This window comes from Scyliorhinus canicula, chromosome 10 (genome assembly GCF_902713615.1).
Source record: "Scyliorhinus canicula chromosome 10, sScyCan1.1, whole genome shotgun sequence".
Taxonomy (NCBI): Eukaryota; Metazoa; Chordata; class Chondrichthyes; order Carcharhiniformes; family Scyliorhinidae; genus Scyliorhinus; species Scyliorhinus canicula.
Window position 1 is genome coordinate 26,016,059 of NC_052155.1, and position 20,125 is coordinate 26,036,183.

The following is a 20,125-nucleotide window of genomic DNA, read 5'->3' on the forward strand; positions in this document are numbered from 1 at the left end:
AACGCATTGGTCCAGAAAACAATCCCATATACACTCCATAAATCTCTCCTCTATTGTACTGCGACTAATTTGAATCATGCTGCAGTTTGATGGCTATCTCGGGGGAACTGTTTTATAATCATTTTATCAATTGTGTGATGAGAAACAACTTTTAACAGATCAGAACTGGGAAGATGCATCTTTATTGCAGGACACCGAATGGCTTCATGCCCATCTTTGATGGTTCATAATATGGAGCACCTGAACTCTCTTAATAAGGGAATGTGAAAGCATAACCAAGTAGTGAGCGGATACTGTGACAACATTCATGCCTTTGAGACTGAGCTTCAGTTCTGAGTGAAATAACATTCCTTTGTCGGTTTTCTCACCTTCAAATCACCGGGTGTCACTGCTGGCGCTCAATGTGCTGGCACCAAGAAAGGATAACTGGGAAAATTAACTGAGAAGAGAATTTCCTGTTGGCAGAGTGACTGTTCTGTTAATAGTAGGAGGCACCTTTGCTGATGAGACTGTGCCGTATAGTGAGGTCCTGTGGCAAGTTCTGCCATGTGTCAGCGGTGATGTCGACAAATTCAGTGAGACTTTAAGGTTGTCCTTGGAAGTACATTTTTTGACCAACATGTGAACATTTCCCTTCATTTAGCTCACTTTGGAAGAGTTTTTTTTTGGGAAGTACATTCTCGCAACATGTCCTCCCAACTTATTAAATCTCTATTTCTACAGTGTGGATGCTTGGAATGTCAGTCTGGAAGAGATTCTCAGTATTAGGAACATCGTCTTGCTATCCGATCTTGAGCTCCGCAAGTAGATCATGTCTAAATGGTGTAACCTATTTGTGTGCCATGTACAGGTTTGAACAAGTACTGCCAGTTTTGAACATCAACAAGTTGAAACCACTTCCTTAGGACTATGGCAGAAAATCTGAAGTCGATACTCAAGAAATCCTCAGTACAGTCATTTGCTCCAAATGTTGATGTAATGATTAAAACTAAGAGGTGCCAGGTATTGGGGTGCTGTAGTGGCAGTAAATAATTTCTAAATCTAGGTTAAGTACTAGTAAGGTTTGTCTTTATTTCTATTAAAAAAAACTTCTGCTGAATGTGACCATTGCCAAAAACCAAGATGTTAGAACAGCTCCACCATATAAAATAAGAAATAAAATAAAAAGAGACACTGCACGTACATTGTGCAAGAAATAAGAAAAATTGATGAGTCTATTGGTGATCCTTAACTTTTGACATGAGAGGGCCCTGTATGATATAAAGTTTGAGTGGGTGGGGAGGAGTCAACATGAACGACAAAGTTAAAGGAAGCGAGGCAACAAAAGATAAGTGCAGACTGTGACAAGTTGTTTGGACCAAGTTATGTGAAGACAGAAGGATTTTTTAATCCTCTGAGTGGTAATTTTTCAAAGCAATGTACAATCCTTTGGGTGTTGCTGGAATCGCCAGCATCTATTGCCCGCCCAAATTGTCCTTGAGAAGGTAGTGGTGGACCGTTTTTGTGGCATTCTGAATCATTTCAGAGGGCAGTTAAGAGTCAATCACATTGTTGAGAGTCTGTGGTCACATATGGCCAGATCAGATGAGGGCAGCAGATTTTCCTGTGATTGCGAGTTACCACAGCTAAAAAATAATCATACTAATTATACGGTTGAAAATACAATTAAATTAAAATAAGCCTTAGATACGCCCGAAATGAGATGGAAAGAATAAATCAAAATATTCTAAATGTTTAAGGATGTAGTTTAACACTGCAAAATACATTTAAAATCAAATGATTTTAAAGAATTTAGCATGGCCAATCCACCTAACCTGCACATCTTTGGACTGTGGGAGGAAACCGGAGCACCCAGAGGAAACCCATGCAGACACGGGGAGAAAGTGCAAAGTCCACACAGTCACCCGAGGCCGGAAGTGAACCCGGGTCCCTGGAGCTGTGAGGCAGTAGTGCTACCCACTGTGCCACCGTGCCTCCAAAAAATTTCCAACAATTGAAGAATTCAGACCTGTATAAAAAAAACAGAGAAATGTTTAGATACATGCAGGTTCTGGATTTTGCCAGGAAGGAGATACAGAGCTTCCCGGAGGAGCCAGCCTCCACATTGCTGGAGGAGGTGCTGACGACAAGGGGACTGGAGAAGGGGGTAGTGTCAGCGGTGTACGGAGCTATTTTGGAAGAGGATAAGGCACCACTGGAAGGGATCAAAGCAAAGTGGGAGGAAGAGTTGGAAGAGGTTATAGAGGGGGTCTGGTGTGAGGTGCTCCGGAGAGTAAATGTCTCCACCTCATGTGCGAGGTTGGGGCTGATACAGCTGAAGCTGGTATACAGAGCGCACCTCACGAGGGCGAGGATGAGCCATTTCTTTGAAGGAGTAGGAGATGTGTGTGAGCGTTGCGGGGTTGGGGGGGGGGGGGGGGGGGGGGGGGGGCGGCGGCGGCGCGCGAATCACGTTCATATGTTTTGGTCCTGTCCAAAGCTAGAGGAGTATTGGAAGGAGGTTTTTCGAGGTGGTGCACGTGAAACTGGACCCGGGTCCCTGGGAGGCCATACTCTGGGTGTTGGACCAGCCAGGGTTGGAAACGGGTGCGGAGGCAGATCTTGTAGCCTTCGCCTCGTTGATCCCCCGAAGGCGGATCCTGCTGGGGTGGAGAGCAGCCTCTCCACCCTGTGCCCTGGTGTGGCGGGGGGACCTGTTGAAATACTTGACCCTTGAGAAGGTTAAGTTTGAAAAGAGGGGAAGCTCGGAGGGGTTCTACAAGTCATGGGCATTATTTATTCTGCACTTTCAAGAACTGGATAACATCGAACATTAGGGGGGGGGGGGGGGGAGGGTTGGGAGGAGGGGGGCTGTGTGTATTAAGGATGACTATGGGTAATCCCTGATTCCTTTTTGTCATTTGTTTATGTAAACATGTGGGCTGATGTTTGGGGGTTGGTGGGAGGATGGGATCGTTGTTATTGTTATGGGGATTGACATATCTGTTGCTGATTATTGTTTGTTGTTGGTGGGTGTACATTCGGGAGAAAATGTGAAAAAGGAGAATAAAAATATTTTAAAAAAACAGAAGTACGTTAAATAACATTGATCTTTGTCCACATATTAATTATAAGCCTTCGCAAAAGAAACAGTAATTGAGATCTCCTTGATCATTTGGAGCAAAACAGACTTTGGAGTTTAGACTCCAAATTCAGCAATATAAATGTCCAACTGTATGGGAAGGCAGTAGTATAGTGGTATTGTCACTGGACTAGTAACCCAGAGACTCAGGGGACAGGGGTTCTAATCCCACCACAGCAGATAGTGAAATTTGAATTTATTCTGTAAATCTGGAATTAAAGGTATGATGATCACCCTGAAACCATTGCCGACGATTGCATAAAACCTATCTAGTTCACTCGTGTCCCAATCTGTCATCCATGGCTGGTCTGAGCTGTTTGTTTCCCAGTTAATTTTATGGTAGTTGAAGTCTCCAACTATCACTGACCTCCTTGTTTTTGCACTCAGAAATTTGCAGACATATTTACCCTTCTATTTTCCTCACAATTTAGGGGTCTATTTTGTGGTCCTAGTAGTGTAGTTAGTCCTTCTTGATTTCTGAGCTCAACGCATATAGCCTCATTTGATAATTTACTTATCATCCCCCTCACAGCTGTAATTGATTATTTTACCAATAACCTCACCTTTTTAGCCCTCTCTTTATGCTGTCTGAACACCTTATATCCAGGGGTGTTAAGCTGTCAATTTTGCCTCTCTTAAGCCAGATAGGCCAAATCAAACACAAGGAGCACGAGTTAGAAAATTAGCGAGTAACTATAGGGCAGAAGAAGCAAAGGGTAAAAAGTGAACAACGCAGGAATTTGTCAGTATTAAAACGTATATATTTAATTGCAAGGAGTACAGCAAACAAAATTGATAAGCTGAGGGCACAGATACATGGCATCGTATCATTGCTATAATGGAAATTTAATAATAATAACAATCTTTATTGTCACAAATACGCTTGCATTAACACTGCAATGAAGTTACTGTGAAAATCCCCTAATTGCCACATTCCGGCGCCTGTTCGGGTACACTGAGGGAGAATTCAGAATGCCCAATTCACCTAACAAGCACGTCTTTTGGAACTTGTAGGAGGAAACTGGAGCACCCGGAGGAAACCCAAGCAGACACAGGGAGAACGTTCAGATTCCGCACAGACAGTGAACCAAACCGGGAATCAAACCTGGGACCCTGGCGCTGTGAAGCAACAGTACTAACCACTGTGCTAACGTGCTGCCCCCTAGTATTATGTTTTTCAGAATTCGTGGATTGTAGTTATCTCCTTGCGCAGAAAGCTCTTGACCTGCAGATGTCGGAGTTCGTTCCCGTTTGGTAGGTCCAGTCTTTCCGTCAGCTCCTCTAAGGTCACTAGTCTGCCCCAGTGTAAAAGTCCCTAACCGTCAGTGTCCCCTGTCTTATCTCCATCCCTTGAAGGTGGCATTGAACATGGCTGGTGCAAACCTATGGATGCCACAGTTGGGGGACATGATGGACACTTTGGTGAGACTGAAATGTTGCCTCATCTGGTTTCAAGTTCTCAGGGTAGCTACCACCACTGGGCTTGCTGAGTGTTCTGCTGGTGGGGATGGGAGCGCTGCTGTGGTGAGGGTCTGGAGAATCGTCCCTGTACAGGAGGACTCCTCCATCCTCACCCATTCCGTGTCTGTTCCTCTTTCTGCCGTGTTTGCCTAGTGGTAGTATTGCAAGTTCAGGAATGCCAGGCCTCCCATGTTTCTTCTCCTCTGTAGTGCTATTTCCAACTTCTTGCCGCTCTCAGAGTGATTGCCAGCAGCTCGATTGCCAGAGCAAACAAGAGTGGGGACAGCAGGCATCTCAGCTTTGTACCTTTGTGCAGCTGGAAACATTCAGAGATGGGGGCTTTGGTTCGTACGCTCGCCTTGGGGTGTTGTACAGGGGTTTCACCCACGAGGTAAACCCTGGGCGCGATTCTCCCAAAACGGGAGAAATCGTAAAGCTGCCGTAAAACCCGGGCGGGTTTTACGGCAGCGCGCCCCTTCCCGACCGGGGACCGATTCTGGTCCCCGGTCGGGGCTAGCAGCCCGACGCCGTAGGCTCCGGCAAGACGGGCTTAACGAAAATCGTTAAGCCCGCTTGCCGGAGTTAGCGCCGGCTGACGCGTCATATGACGTCAGCCGCGCATGCGCAGTTTGGAAGACTCCAACCCGCGCATGCGCGGGTGACGTCATCGCGTTTTTGCGCGAAACCCGCGCATGCGCGGGCCGGGTTGCCCCTCAGCCGCCCCGCGAATGGATACTGCGGGGCGGCGGAAGGACAAGTAGTGCGCGGGCATCGGGCCCGCTGCCTGCGATCGGTGCCCACCGATCGCGGGCCCATGGCACCCTTGGCACGGCCGTGCCAATCGGTGCCATGGTTATTAATAGCGAGTTAGTCAAGCCGTTTTTACGAACGGCAAGACCAGGTGTGTTTGCCGTTCGTAAAAACGGCGTAAAGGGCTGGGACTTCGGCCCATCTAACAGCTGAGAATCGCTGCCGGCCGTAAAAAAACGGCGGCAGCGATTCGGGTCGGGACTTCGGCGGGGGGGGGGGGGGGGGGAGAGAATAGCGGGAGGGCGGCAAAAATGTCGGGAAGGCCCTCCCGCTATTCTCCCACCCGTCGTGGGGGGTGGAGAATTTCGCCCCCTGTCTCTAGTCCAAACCACTCTAGTACCTCAATGATGTAGCTCCACTCGGCATTGTCAAAGGCCTTTTCTATGTCCAGGGAGATGATCACCTCTGGTGTTCTCTCCCCAATATGGTCATTATCACTTTCAGCAGGCGACTGATGTTCGCAGTTAACGGTCTACCCTTAACAAAACCCATCTGGTCTTCTGTGACTGCCTCTGGTATGCATTTCTCCAGCCTCTTAGCCAGGTCTTTTGCGAGTACTTTTGTGTCCACATTGAGCAGCGAAATGGGTCTGTATGATCAGCACTCCATTGAGCCTTTGTCCTTTTTGGGCATCAGCGATAAGGTGGTCAGTGTTAGTGTTGGAGGCAGAGTGCCCCTCGCTAGCGAGTCTGCGAACATCTCCCACAGATGCAAGGCCAATGCCATCGTGGATTTTTTGTAGAGGCTCGCCAAGAACCGTCGGGTCCCGACGCCCTCTCCGCCTGCATGGAGTTGATGCTCTACATGACCTCTCCCAGTCCTAGTGATGCTTCCAGCCCCCTCTGTCTATCATCCCCCATGACTGGCGTGCCCAGTCCAATGAGGAACCATTTCATCCCTGAGTCCCCGTCAAGGGGTTCGGAGGTGTACAGACCCTGGTAGAAGGCCTCAAATGCTTTATTGAATTATTTTGATTCGGCTACCAGTCTGCCTCTGCTATCTTTTACCTGGGCTATCTCCCTCATGGCTGCCTGCTTACTCAGCTGGTGAGCCAGCAGGCGGCTAGCCTTGTCTCCATGATCATAAAAGGACCCCCTTGTCTGGCGGAGTTGGTACACTGCTTTCCTGGTGGATAGCAGGTTAAAGTCCATTTGTAGCTTTTTCCTCTCCGCCAGAAGCTCTACAGTCGGAGCCTCAGAGTACTTTCCTTCATCCTCCAGGGTGGAGAATCAGTTGTTTCCTAGCTGCCCTCTGTTCCATTTCTCTACAGGCCTTATATGCTATTATTTCTCCCTTAATTACAGCCTTTAGTACCTCCGGGAACTTGGAAAGTGAGACTTCCCCGTTCCGGTTGTTAGTGATGTACTCGCCTATGGGCCTGTGATGTTTTCTGGCAGAAGAACCTCGTCAGCCAAGAGGGTCGTGTCCAAACTCCATGTGGGGCGTTGGGCACGGCCCATTTCCAACCTCACATCCATGTAATGTGGATCACGGTCGGAGATTGCAGAGGAGTATTCTGCTCTTCCTATGTCTGGAAGCACCGATTACCCCACAACAAAAAAGTCGATGCGTGTATAGACCTTATGAACTGGCGAGAAAAATAAGAATTCCTTCTCAGCCGGATGCATGAACCGCCATGGGTCCACTGTCCCCATCTGCTCCATATACATTCCCAGTTCCCTGGCCATGCCTGCTGTTTTCCCTGTTCTGCGGTTTGATCTGTCCATCAGTGGATCCTGTACACGGTTGAAGCCCGCCCCCCTCCAACCATCTGTCTGTGCGTGTCTATGTCGGTGATTTCTGCCATGGTCTTTTTTATAAATTCTGTGCCATACTTGTTGGGAGCATATATATTCATCAGGACCACCGGTGCCCCATCCAGGGCACCACATGGCCCCCCTTGGTCCGTAACCGTCCTCATCGCAGTGAACATCGTCCTCTTACTTATCAGTATGGTTACTCCCCTGGCCCTCGTCCCACTCTCTTCCCTTAGTGTCCTGGCATTTTTGCTGTTCGTACTATGTTGAGGGTGAAGGGATGCTTAAGTCCAATTTTGTGGGCTAAATTCAGCCATAAGTACCAATTTTTTTGTCGTATGGACCTGAGGTGTGACTACTCAGCACTTCCCGTCACCAGAAGTCATCTCTTTCCATAGCTGCATTGTTGATACCAACGTGGACCATGACCTCATGCTATGCACCCTCATCCTGCAAAATGCTCTATAGCTGCTCAGTAATATCCATGCATCTTCTACCAGTGAGGCAAAATACCATCCTTGAATCATGTCTGCGACTACTGAAGTGCCTGTCTGTTTGCTTAACTATAAAGTTCACTACCACTATCGCTCCTGTCTTTTTTCCTGCTTGCACAGCTCAGCTACCGTGGTGTTCTGCTCATGATTCTCGCTGTTCTCCCCAGAGGAACCCCCCACTGGTATGCAGAACTGAGTACCTGTTAGAAAGTGAGAGCGCACAGGGGGCCGCTGTATTACCTGCCTTATCTTTGTTGCCTGTCTGGCAGCTACCCAGACTCTCTCTGACTGCATTTTCTTAAGCTGTGGGGTGACCATCTCCTGAAACATACCATTCAAGTAGATCCCATCCTCACAACTGCACCGCAGTGACACCAGCTCCTTCACGAGTCCCAAGGTAGTGCTTGGGTTTTGCATTTGGTGACGCTTCCTGCACGAGTAGTTATCCAGGACATGAGTAGGCCCTGTATACCTCAGATATACAGGATGTGTGCTCGATGGATGTTTTGTGAGCAGCCTTGCATTATTTATTTACTGTACTAAAATAGGAAGTTAAGTGAACACAACATAAAGTTAATTAATTATCTTTAATCAGTTAATTTATAACCTCTACACAGCACGGTGGTACAGTGGTTAGCACTGCTGCATCACAGCATCATGGACCTAGGTTCAATTCTGGATTTGGATCTGTCTGTGTGGAGTTTGCACGTTCTCCCAGTGTCTGCGTGGGTTTCGTCCGGGTGCTCCTGTTTCCTCCCACAGTCCAAAGACATGCAGGTTAGATGGATTGGCCAGGCTAAATTTCCCCTTTACTTGTCCAGGTTAGATGGGGTTATGGGAATGTGCAGGGTCTACTCTTTCAGAGGGTCGATGCAGACCCGATGGACCAAAAGGCCTCCTTCTGCACTCAAGGGATTCTGTGGTACAACTCCCAATAAGCCTTATTACTACCAATAAACCTTACTAACAATGCAGTAAAATTACCAATAAATTGCCTTTGTTATGACGTTTAAAGTTTTCCTTCCTCTTTCATATCCAGATTTTGTAGACCACTCCTTGAAAGTGAACAAACCCAGTTATATATACAGTCTTTGTCCTAAGAACGTATTGATCAATCAACTTATGAATTTCCTGTGACGTCACTTGACAACAGAGCACCAATATTCTAAAATTTATCCCACAAAATAATTAAATAATCAACATCAGCCTTATTCAAGTAAAAATAATGGTTCCAACAAGGTGAGCATTCCTTTAGAGTACGTTTCAGAGAGCAGTATTAAAGCCCTGGACCCCTTTCTAAGGAGAGTCACGATTCTGAATTTCAAATTTTACTACATTTGGAGAAATCAGCTCTCACTGTGAAAGCTTTAGCAATTAAGTATGATAATAAATGGCATGATTGTTCAATAGCAGAGCACTGCATCTCTGGGGAGAATTATCACAAGTCCAGCCAAATTTCACAATAATGCACTACCACTAACTAATGTAGAACCAAACATGTAATTTCAATTTGCACCATCAGAATTCAAGTGAATTACAAGGTGGAAAGGGGAAAGCAATAGCCAAGTTCCTGGAGCTCTGAAGGGTGCTATGGAGAGTGTAACAGAAAAAAGTAAAACAGCTTCTGAGAGAGAATAGCAGTCATATTTTCATTACTGGGGCTGTGACAAAATTAAGGGAGCATCTGGAGGTGCAACATCCAAAACTTGTAACTATTCCAGATCAGCTCAGTTTGTTCCAATTAAAACCTTTGCATGAACGCAATATTTTTGCATAATAAAATTAGCACAGCTTCCAATATGTAAACCGTCACTTTGTTAAAATATGATATTAAACAATAGAAGCTTTGCTTTGTGATTCTTCTCCCTGAAAGATTGGCCTTTAATCTCTCATCTGCTGAAGACGGTCGGCAAAGTATAAGCGATAAATAATTGATGACAATGTGGTCACAGAAGTGACAAACTTGCTGATCGCAACCCTTGCCCTGAGTTTAAATACACGTGCAGCATTTCCTCAACAGAAGGAAACAAACAACTTGATTAAGCTACTCAATGAAATACTGGAACTCAAAAAATAAAACATGAATCTCCATCTACTTGTCTCAACGGTCACATTAAACTTTACAACTGGTTTTGAACACAACCATTGGCAATTGATGCTTTCCTGCTCAGCTTGAAAGTTTCTCAAAATAAGAAAACTCTTATGATGAATTAAGAAACTGCAACATACATTTTAGGACTTACATTTTAGGTCACAAAGATGACTTGCAAACAGTACACAGTCAATAGAAGATACTTACTTCGAATTGGTGTACTGCAATTCATGCTTATCAAAAAGTTGCTTGACTTTACGTTTCCACTGCATTATCAGCATTTTTGAAAACGGTCCACAATTTTAAAAAAATGCAGAGGAAATAGACTAAGACTGATTGAAGTAAAGTTGCTATGGAAATATTTATTAGGGAACTACTTAGTGTCTCACTGGAAATATGGTTCCGAGAAAGCTAAAGCTTTACAAAGCGCTCCATGATAAAAGCTGATGGCAAAGAAAACCTGGGAAGCAGCTGAGCGATAGCCACATGTATTACTACTCACCAAACCCATTATGATGAAACAGGATGTGCGAGTGGCTGGCAGAATGAGTCATTTCATGGAAATTTTTTTTAAGGTATGCAAGTTCAGAGCCCCAAGCAAATCCACATTGCTGGCTCCAAACTTACATCCAAGGAATGCCTAACTGACAGCATTTCCAAATCAAATTAATGCTTAATGTTTCTCTTTCACTGTGGGAAACAGTTGCAAAACTGTTAAGGGGAGGCAGTGGAGTAGTGGTATGTCACTGGACTAGTAATCTACAGACTCAGGGCAATGTTTAAATCCCACAATGGCAGATGGTGAAATTTGAATTCAGTAAAAATATAGAATTGAAAGTCCAACGGTGACCATCAGATCATTGTCGATTGTTGTAAAGACCCATCGCGAATGTCCATTAGTGTTACCTGGTCTAGTAACATTTTTTAAATATAAATTTAGAGTACCCAATTCATTTTTTTTCCAATTAAGGGGCAATTTAGCATGGCCAATCCACCTAACCTGCACATCTTTGGATTGTGGGGCGAAACCCATGCAAACACGGGGAGAATGTGCAAACTCCATACGGACAGTGACCCAGAGCCGGGATCGAACCTGGGACCTCGCCGCCGTGAGGCAGCAGGGCTAATCCACTGCGCCACTGTGCTGCCCTGCCTGGTCTGGTAGCATGATCACATGACTCTTAAATGCCTCTGAAATGGCCTAGCAAGCCACTCAGTTCTAGTGCAATCCAGAATGGGCAATAAATGCATCCAAGGAATTTTTAAAAACTCAACACTGTTGACCCTACAAAGTCCTTCATACTAACGTCTGTCCCACAAACTGGTTAAGCAACAGGCTGATATAGTCATACTCACAGAATCATATCGTACAGATAATGTCACAAATACAACCATCACCATTCCGGTGTGTGCCCTATCCCACCGGCAGGTCAAATCCAGCAGAGGTGGCGGTGGCACAATGATATGAAGTTGGGAGGGAGGGAGTTGCCCTGGAAGTCCGCAACATCGACTCTGGACCTCATGAAGTCTTGCGACATCAGGTCAAACATGCTGTACATCCCCCCCACTGCCCCCTCAACCCTCTGCTGATGAATCAGTACTCCTTCATGTTGAACACCACTTGGAGGAAGCACTGAAGGTGGCAGGGGCATATAATGCAGGACTTCAATGTGCAGGACCAAGAGTGGCTCGGTAACATTACTACTGACTGAGCTGGTTGAGTCCAAAAGAACACAATTGCAAGACTAGGTCTGCAGCAAGGTGGTAAGGAAACCAGAGGGAAACCATATTTGACCTCGCCCATGCCAATCCGCTTGCCACAAATGCATCTGTCAATGACTGTATTGGTAGGAGTGACCACTGCACAGTTCTTGTGGAGACAAAGTCCCATCTTTATACTGAGGATACGCTCCAACATGTTGTACCACCATGCTAAATGAGATAGATTGTGAACAGATCCAGCAGCCATAATGTGCCGTGGGCTATTAAATTGTACTCAGCCACAACCCGTGACCTCATTGGCCAGCATATTTCTCTTACTACCATTACCACCAAGCCAGAAGGTCAACCCTGGTTCAATGAGGCGTGCAGGAAGGCAGCACCAGACATACCTAAAAATGAGGCGTCAACCTAGCGATGTTACAGCACAGGACTAACTCGCATTTCAAACAGCATAACTAATATGCAATAACAGTGATCCATCAACCAACGGATCAGACCTAAGTGCTGCCGTCCTAAACAATTGGACAATTAAACAACTCACTGAAGAAGGGGGTTCCAAAAATATCCCCATATGCCCAGCACATCAGTGCAGAAGAGAAGACTGAAACATTTACAACAATCTTCAGCCAGAAGTGGTGAGTGAAGAATCCATTTGGCCTCCTCTGCAGGTCCCCAGCATCACAGATGCCAATATTCATCCAATTCCATTCACTCCATGTTTATCAAGAAACAGTTGAAGGTTCTAGATACAGCAACGGCTATGGGCCCTGACAATATTCCAGCAATAGTCCTGAAGATTGGCGTGCTATAGCTTGGCACACCACCAGCCCAAGTTGTTCCAGTACTAGCGTTTACGCGGCAATGTGCAAAATTGCCCAGGTATGTCCAGTACATAAATCGTAGGGCATATTCAAACTGGTCAATTACCTTCGGTGGTACTGTAGTTCTGTGGTTCTGTAGACCAAATATCATCTAGTCTCGATCATCAGTTAAGTGCCGAAAGGGATCATTAGCAGTGCTGTCACGTGTCGCTTATTTAGTGATAACCTGCTCACAGATGCTAATTTTGGGCCCGCCAGGGTCATTCAATTCCTGATTTCATTACAGCTTTGGTTCAATCATGGACAACAGAGCTAAATTTCAGAGTGAGGTGAGTGTGCTTGTCTTTGACATCAAGGCAGAATTTGACCGAGTGTGACATCAAGGAGCCAGAGCAAAACTTGAATCAATAGAAATGAGGGGGAAGATTCTCAGTTGGTTAGAATCATATCTGGCACAAAGGAAGATGTTTGTGGTTTTGGGAGGTCAATCATCTCAGTTCCAAGGCATCACTACAGGAGTTCCTCAAGGTAGTGTCCTAGGCCCTCCCATTTTCAGCTGTTTTATCATTGACCTTCCTTCCATCATGAGAAGTGGGCCTTTCACTGTCAATGTTCAGCACCAATCATAACTCTTCAGATACTGAAGCAGTCCAAGTCCAAATGCAGCAAGACCTGAATAACATCCAGGATTGGTCTAACAATGGCAAGTAACATTTATGTCACACAGGTGCCAGGCAATAACAATCTCCAACAGGAGATGACCTAACTATCGCCCTTTGACATTCAATGGAATTACCATCGTTTAATCTTGAAGGATTGACATCCATTGACCAGAAACTCAACTGGACGAGCCATGTAAATACTGTGCCTCCAAGAGTAGGTCAGAGGCTGAAATTTCTACAGCGAGGAACTCACCTCCTGATTCTCCAAAGCCAAACCCCAGTATATATAAGGTGTAAATGATGGAACACTCCCCACTTGCCTGGATGAATGCAACTCCAACAACACTGAAGAAGCTCAACACCATCCAAGACAAAGCAGCCAGCTTGATTCACACCCCATTCATTAACATTCACTCCCAGTGCCGCTAAGTACCCGCACTGCACCGTCAATGGCATTCTGGTGGCGGAGAAGCACAAGAGTAAGGACGGGCAGCCCGTGCTCTTCATGGACTGCATCCCTCTCTTCCACAGCACCCTGGCTCTCGCACCCATGCTGGAAGTGGCCCTGACTCTGGTTGACTCTTGGTGCACAGAAAATAACTACATAATAGCTGGATACTACCAGGCAAATGAGCGTATGAAGGACACCAGCCCAAACCAGGTTGCTAAAAAGGTTGCATCTCGGATCGCAGAAAACTTCAGTGATGCTGCCCTCATCACGGTGGACAATCACAAACTTACTATAGAGTGTGAAGAACAATCGATTGTAGTATATGAGCACCATGAAAATAAATGGTGATACAAAGACCCAAATACTGATTTCTGTGAAGACTGGTCAGAGGTGCAACGAATCACAAACTGTCTTCTGGATGGTAAATTCTCTGATTTCTTAGTGGATTTTGATAACCACATGGATGATCTCAGGAATGACTGGACAAACCCAGAGGTCAACAAAGCTGTTCTTCATCTCTGCTGAGACAGCTTCCTGTGAATGTTCCAGGGACATTCTCTGGTAATCAAGGACCTGCAACTTTGGCTGCAATGAGCGACCCTTAATGAATGTGAAACCTGATAGTGCTAAAATGAAAGTTTGGAAACATTAAGCACGCCAGCTTACTGTGCTGAGAGATAAGTGAAATGTTTCAAGCCTTCGAACCATAGGTCTCTTGGTTTCCACAACAGGACAGTAGGTTTGTGATCAAGTCACACATCATTGTTTAGTTCAATAGTTTCAGTCGTCAGTCAAACTTTGGGTATGTCAAAAGGAGACAAGTGAATTATGTAAGATTTTTAAAATTTGCATCCTCAAATAGCTTTTTTGTCTGTTTATGTTTTAAATGAAATACTATTAGAACATTTGATTAAATGAGAGTTTGAGCATCAAAAAAAAACATTCACTCCCTCGACCACTGGCTCATGGCTCATTGTGGAGCAGTATGTACCATTTACAAGATGGACTGCAGGAACTCACAAAGACCCCTTGGACAGCACCTTTCAAACCCGCGACTGCTACCATCTAGAAGGACAAGGGTAGCAGACACATGGGAACACCACCACTTGGAAGTTCCCCTCCAAACCACTCACTATCCTGACTTGGAAATATATCACTGTTCTTTCACTGTGGCTGGGTCACAATCTTGGAACTCCCACCCTAACAGCACTGTGTACCTACACCACACAGACTGCAGTTGTTCAAGAAGGCAACCCATCACAACCTTGTCAAAGGCAATTGTGAATCAGCAATAAATGCTGGCCCAGCCCGTGCTGCGTACATCTCATGACTTAATAAAATAAATTAAATGGAAGGGAATTTTATGGAGCCTGCAAAACTGGTGTACAGCGCGACCTAGATGATTTACAGAAACTTGATTTCCTGACAGTGGATTGAGAGACAAAGATAAATTCAGCAGTGTGTTTATGGCATGTCGAGTTTCACGCTGGCTTGTGGCAGGTTCAGTCTTGTAATACGTTTGCATGTCGTGAATATTCATTTGAGCAAAATGTTTTTTAATTACGTCATAAATTTAAATAAAGTCAGTGATACAGAAGGAGCTCTGGGACCCAATTTGCATTTGTGAAAGGTGCTGTGCATCAATCAGGTTCATGTAATTATGTGTAAGTGTGCATCAGTCGCGGTTTTCCTTCTTTAGCCCTATGGTACAAGGGAAGGGAGGAGGAGAATGACGACTGGCATGGTGGCTTGGCACCGGCATGGGTGAACCATTGGTGAGAGAGGAGAGTAAGGTGTGGACGAGTGGAAGAGAGATTCCATGAGAGGGCAGAGGGTGGTTTTGGGGGCATGGGTGAGTGGAAGTGGGAAGGGCCTGATGTCCTGGGTGTGCTAGAATAGCTGATCAAGGTATGGGCGGCATGGCAGCACAGTGGCTAGCACTGTTGCTACACATCACAAGGGACCTGGGTTCGATTCATGTCTTGGTCACTGCCTGTGCAGAGTCAGCATGTTCTCCCAGTGTCTGTGGGTTTCCTCCGGGTGCTCCAGTTTCCTCCCACAAGTCCTGAAAGACTGCTTGTTAGGTGAATTGAACATTCTGCATTCTCCCTCAATGTACCCGAACAGGCGCTTGAGTGTGGCTACGAGGGGATTTTCACAGTAACTCCATTGCAGTATTAACCTAAGCCTACTTGTGACACTAATAAAGATTATTGTAAGAAAATGAGGGCTTAAAGTAATTACTGTCTGTGAGCATCTATCGCAAGCTGGTGGCTATCAGAGTCCTTACAGGGCTTTGAGATCACCTACATTTCAATTAGCCCCAATGAGAGTGATCTCAGGCAATGTCCTTTACAATCCAAGGGAGGGTCAGCTAAGTCTGAAAGTTCAGCCAGATCCCGCACAGTGGCAAATAGATGAACATTCAAAAAGAGTGAACAAAAATTACAACATTTTTTCTTCCACAAGAAAGTAAATACCCTGAATGCATTTTGCCAAGTTTGTGGATGACAAAAATAGATGGCATGGCAATTGGTGACTGTTAGGATCCGAGTTGGACGGAAGATCCCAGAATAGAACCCTATCTCAACAGAACATAACTTTTATCTTTTTTAATAAAACACGGAGGAGCAGAGTCATAGGGCTGCTAATTAGTTTTAACAAGAAAAAACAATTATTAAACATGAAAAATTTGGATTAAAGTACAATACCCTTTACTTACTCCAACAATCGCACACAGGGTTCAGGATTAACATAGATTATAAAGTACATTTTAAGTGACAGTGGTCTCATTAATACAAAGTCCCTTTTAAGCACACAAGATGATTGTGGGCAAATACACTCTCCACTCTGAACCCCAAGTGAACATCTCCTCAGAATTCCTCCAAATGGACTTCCGGTGACGATGATGTGCTGATCAGTCACACATCAGGTGGCTCTCCTCCAGAATACAATCAAATAGGCAAATTTAGCCCATGCATTCAGACTAATTTCACCCATAAGTAAGAAAGGGAGAGAATAGGTACAGTAGGCCAGTAAATGGGAGCTCGAGGCGCCGCAGAAAAGGTAGAAGCGGAGGAAAAGGCCAAGAGTAGAAAGTGAGCGAGTCGGCAGACCCAAGAGGCAGTGGTCCCTGGTCACCCTGGAAAGAGGGAGACCGACCACCTGAACAACGACCTTCCCATGCCCCCACCCCTCCCTGAGGAGGGATGGAAATGGCGATGAGAGAGACGATAAAATTGGAGATCCAGGTGGTGGTCATGATGGCAGTGACGGAGATGTTGTTAGCCATGCAGGCGGTGATAGACGGAATGGGAAAGAAACTAGAAGTTCAGGGGAAGACAATCCTAGAGCTGGAAAAGGCTCTACATGGGGGACAGACTTACAATCTTGGACGAGCTGAAGTCTTACAACACCAGGTTAAAATCCAACAGGTTTATGTGGAATCACTAGGTTTCAGAGTGTAGCTCCTTCATCAGGTGAGTGAAGAGATGGGTTGCACAAACTCATATATTGACAAAATAAATTATGCAAGATGATACTTTGAATTCGAGACTTTGCAGATAATTAAGTCTTTACAGGTCCAGATGGTGTGACTGGAGAGAGGGATAATCACAGGTTAAAGAGGTGTGAATTGTCTCAAGTCAAGGATTTTAAAAGCCCAGGTCGGATGGTGGGGGGATAATATAATTAGACATGAATCTAAGGTCCCGGTGAGGCCATACTCATGCGTGTAGAACTTGGCTATCAGCTGATGGAGAGACTGGAACTACCGGATAGGGGCTCCGACATTTACAAATCAAAAACTTTCTCCGCAAGGAGATGACAAGGCACCCGAATGCCCGAGAGATACACTACCGCAGGAACTACTGGACACAGACAGTATGGAGAAAGGGAACTGTGGGGACATATACGGACAATGTTTAGAAAGAGCAAGACAAAAATGGGAAGACGGACGTAGGGTGGGACTCTGGAGCGAAGCACTAAGTAAGGCTAATTCCACCTCCTCCTTCGCAAAGCTAAGTCTCAAACGTGGTGCACACAGCACACCTAACCAGAACCCGGAAATTCAACAGTGTGTGCAGTGTTGTGGAAAGCTCAACTGACGTGATTTGGGCTTACAGGTTCTTGACCACATTTGCAAGCAGCGTGCGTCTCCCAGTAGCAAAGGCAGAGCCGAGATCAACATTGACTCAGTCCTAACTGCACAAAACCAGCTCCAGTTGCCCTATTTCTCCCCGAGTGCAGCAATCCTCTCATCAGCAGTAAGGAAATACTAGAGTCTGTTATAAGAACATAAGAACTAGGAGCAGGAGTAGGCCATCTGGCCCCTTGAGCCTGCACCGTCATTCAATGAGATCATGGCTGATCTTTTGTGGACTCAGCTCCACTTTCCGGCCCGAACACCATAACCCTTAATCCCTTTATTCTTCAAAAAACTATCTATCTTTATCTTAAAAACATTTAATGAAGAAGCCTCAACTGCTTCACTGGGCAAGGAATTCCATAGATTCACAACCCTTTGGGTGAAGAAGTTCCTCCTAAACTCAGTCCTAAATCTACTTCCCCTTATTTTGAGGCTATGTCCCCTAGTGCTGCTTTCATCCGCCAGTGGAAACAACCTGCCCGCATCGATCTTATCTATTTCCTTCATAATTTTATATGTTTCTATAAGATCCCCCCCTCATCCTTCTAAATTCCAACGAGTATAGTCCCAGTCTACTCAACCTCTCCTCGTAATCCAACCCCTTCAGCTCTGGGATTAACCTAGTGAGTCTCCTCTGCACACCCTCCAGCGCCAGTACGTCCTTTCTCAAGTAAGGAGACCAAAACTGAACATAATACTCCAGGTATGGCCTCATTATAAAGGCTGTGATAACAGGATGCTTAGAAAATATCAACGGGATTAGACAAAGTCAACGTGGATGTATGAAAGGGAAATCATGTTTGACAAACCTACTGGAGCTTTTTGAGGCTGTAACTGATAGAATAGATTAAAAAATAAATAAATTTAGAGTACCCAATTCTTTTTTCCCCAATTAAGTGGCAATTTAGCATGGTCAATCCACCTACCCTGCACATCTTTGGGTTGTGGGGGCGAAACCCACGCAAACACGGGGAGAATGTGCAAACTCCACACGGACAGTGACCCAGAGCCGGGATCGAACCCGGGTCCTCGGAGCCATGAGGCAGCTGATAGAATAGATAAGGGATTTTCAGGAAGCTTTTGATAAAGTTCCACATAAGAGGCTAGTGTGCAAAATTAAAGTACATGATATTGGGGTAATGGTTTGAGAATTGATTAGCCGACAAGAAACAGAGTAGGTTCTTTTTTGGAGTGGCAAGCAGTGATTAGTGGGATACCACAGGGATCAGTGCTCGGACCCCATCTGTTCACAATATATAAATATCAACAATTTGGATGCAATATTTCCAAGTTTGCTGGTGGCATGAACTTGGTGGGAAGATGAGTTGTAAGGAGGATGTGAAGAGACTTCAATGCGATTGAGACAAGTTGAGTGAATGGGCAAATACATGGCAGCTGCAGTATAACAAGGATAATTAGGAAAAACAGAATGGCAGAGGATCATTTAAATGGTGATAGATTGGGAAATGCTGATGTACAAAGAGGACCAGGTGTTCTGTACACCTGCCAATGAAAATGAGCTTGCAGGCGTAGTAAGCAGTTAGGAAGGCAAGTGATATGCCGGCCTTCATTGCAAGAGGATTTGAGTGTAGGAGCAAGAATATCTTAGTGCAGCTGTACTTGGTGAGACCATATCCAGAGTAGCGTGTGCAATTTTGGACTCTACGTCAGAAAGGATAAATTTGTCATAGTGGAAGTGCAGCAAAGGTTCACCAGACTGATTCCTAGAATGAGAGGATTGATGTGTGAGGAGAGATTTGGTCGACAAGGCCTGAATTCACTGGAGTTTATAAGAATGAGAGGGGATCTCATCGAACAATATCAGATTCTTACATGGCTGGACAGATTGGATACAGGGATGATGTTTTTCAAGCGGGGTCTAGAACAAGGGGTCACAGTCTCAGGATACGGTAAAGGCCATTTTGGACTGGGATGAGGAGTATTTTTTCACTCAGAAGGTGGTCATTCTGTGCAATTCTCTACCACAGAAGGTTATATTTAGAAGAAAATAGATTTTTAAACACTCAAGGCACCAAGGGGTATGGGAAGAGAGTGGGTGTATGATATTGTGAGAGAGAGGATCAGCCATGATCAAACTGAATGGCGGAGCAGGCTGGAGGAATTAGATGGCCTATTCCTGCTTCTATTTTCTATGAGACATATGACATTTACCAGACTTTACACCTCCCTCTAATGCTGTAAGATCTTCTAAAATAGCAACTCTACTTGATGGTGCTAATCGATAATATCACGTTTACAGATATCCCAGCATTCCTCTGTCACATATCAATAGTTGGATTGGATTTGTTTATTGTCATGTGTACCGAGGTACAGTGTAAAGTACTTTTTTGCGTGCAGCTCAAACAGATCATTTAGTACATGAAAATAAAAGAAGATACATAATAGGGCAACACAAGATAAAGGTTAGTGATAGTGTTAGTGTTAGAATTAAATTTTAAGAGATTAGTACGGTTATAGGAGATGTAAAAAGAGGATTTATAAAAAGAGGCGCCATCTTGGATATCTGGATGGATGTCTGCATATGTAATTTATTTGGCTTGTGTAAATGTTTGATTATATTCTCTTA

At 45.1% G+C, this 20,125-nt stretch overlaps 1 protein-coding gene and 1 pseudogene across 12 annotated transcripts in view; one reads left to right on the forward strand and one right to left on the reverse strand.

Annotated features, from left to right (window-relative positions):
* LOC119972287 (focal adhesion kinase 1) overlaps nt 1–20,125 on the reverse strand; it is a 585,346-nt gene that overhangs the window by 122,533 nt on the left and 442,688 nt on the right. The window contains exon 1 of one of the 12 annotated variants that reach the window (XM_038808748.1): nt 9,943–10,191. The exons of the other annotated variants lie outside the window; for them this stretch is intronic. Coding sequence (XP_038664676.1) covers nt 9,943–10,016 — 74 coding nt within the window. The 5' untranslated portion in view covers nt 10,017–10,191. Of the gene's footprint in view, nt 1–9,942; nt 10,192–20,125 lie in introns of those variants that run through there. 12 annotated transcript variants of the gene reach the window in all.
* Nucleotides 12,939–13,956, forward strand: LOC119972881 (annotated as a pseudogene).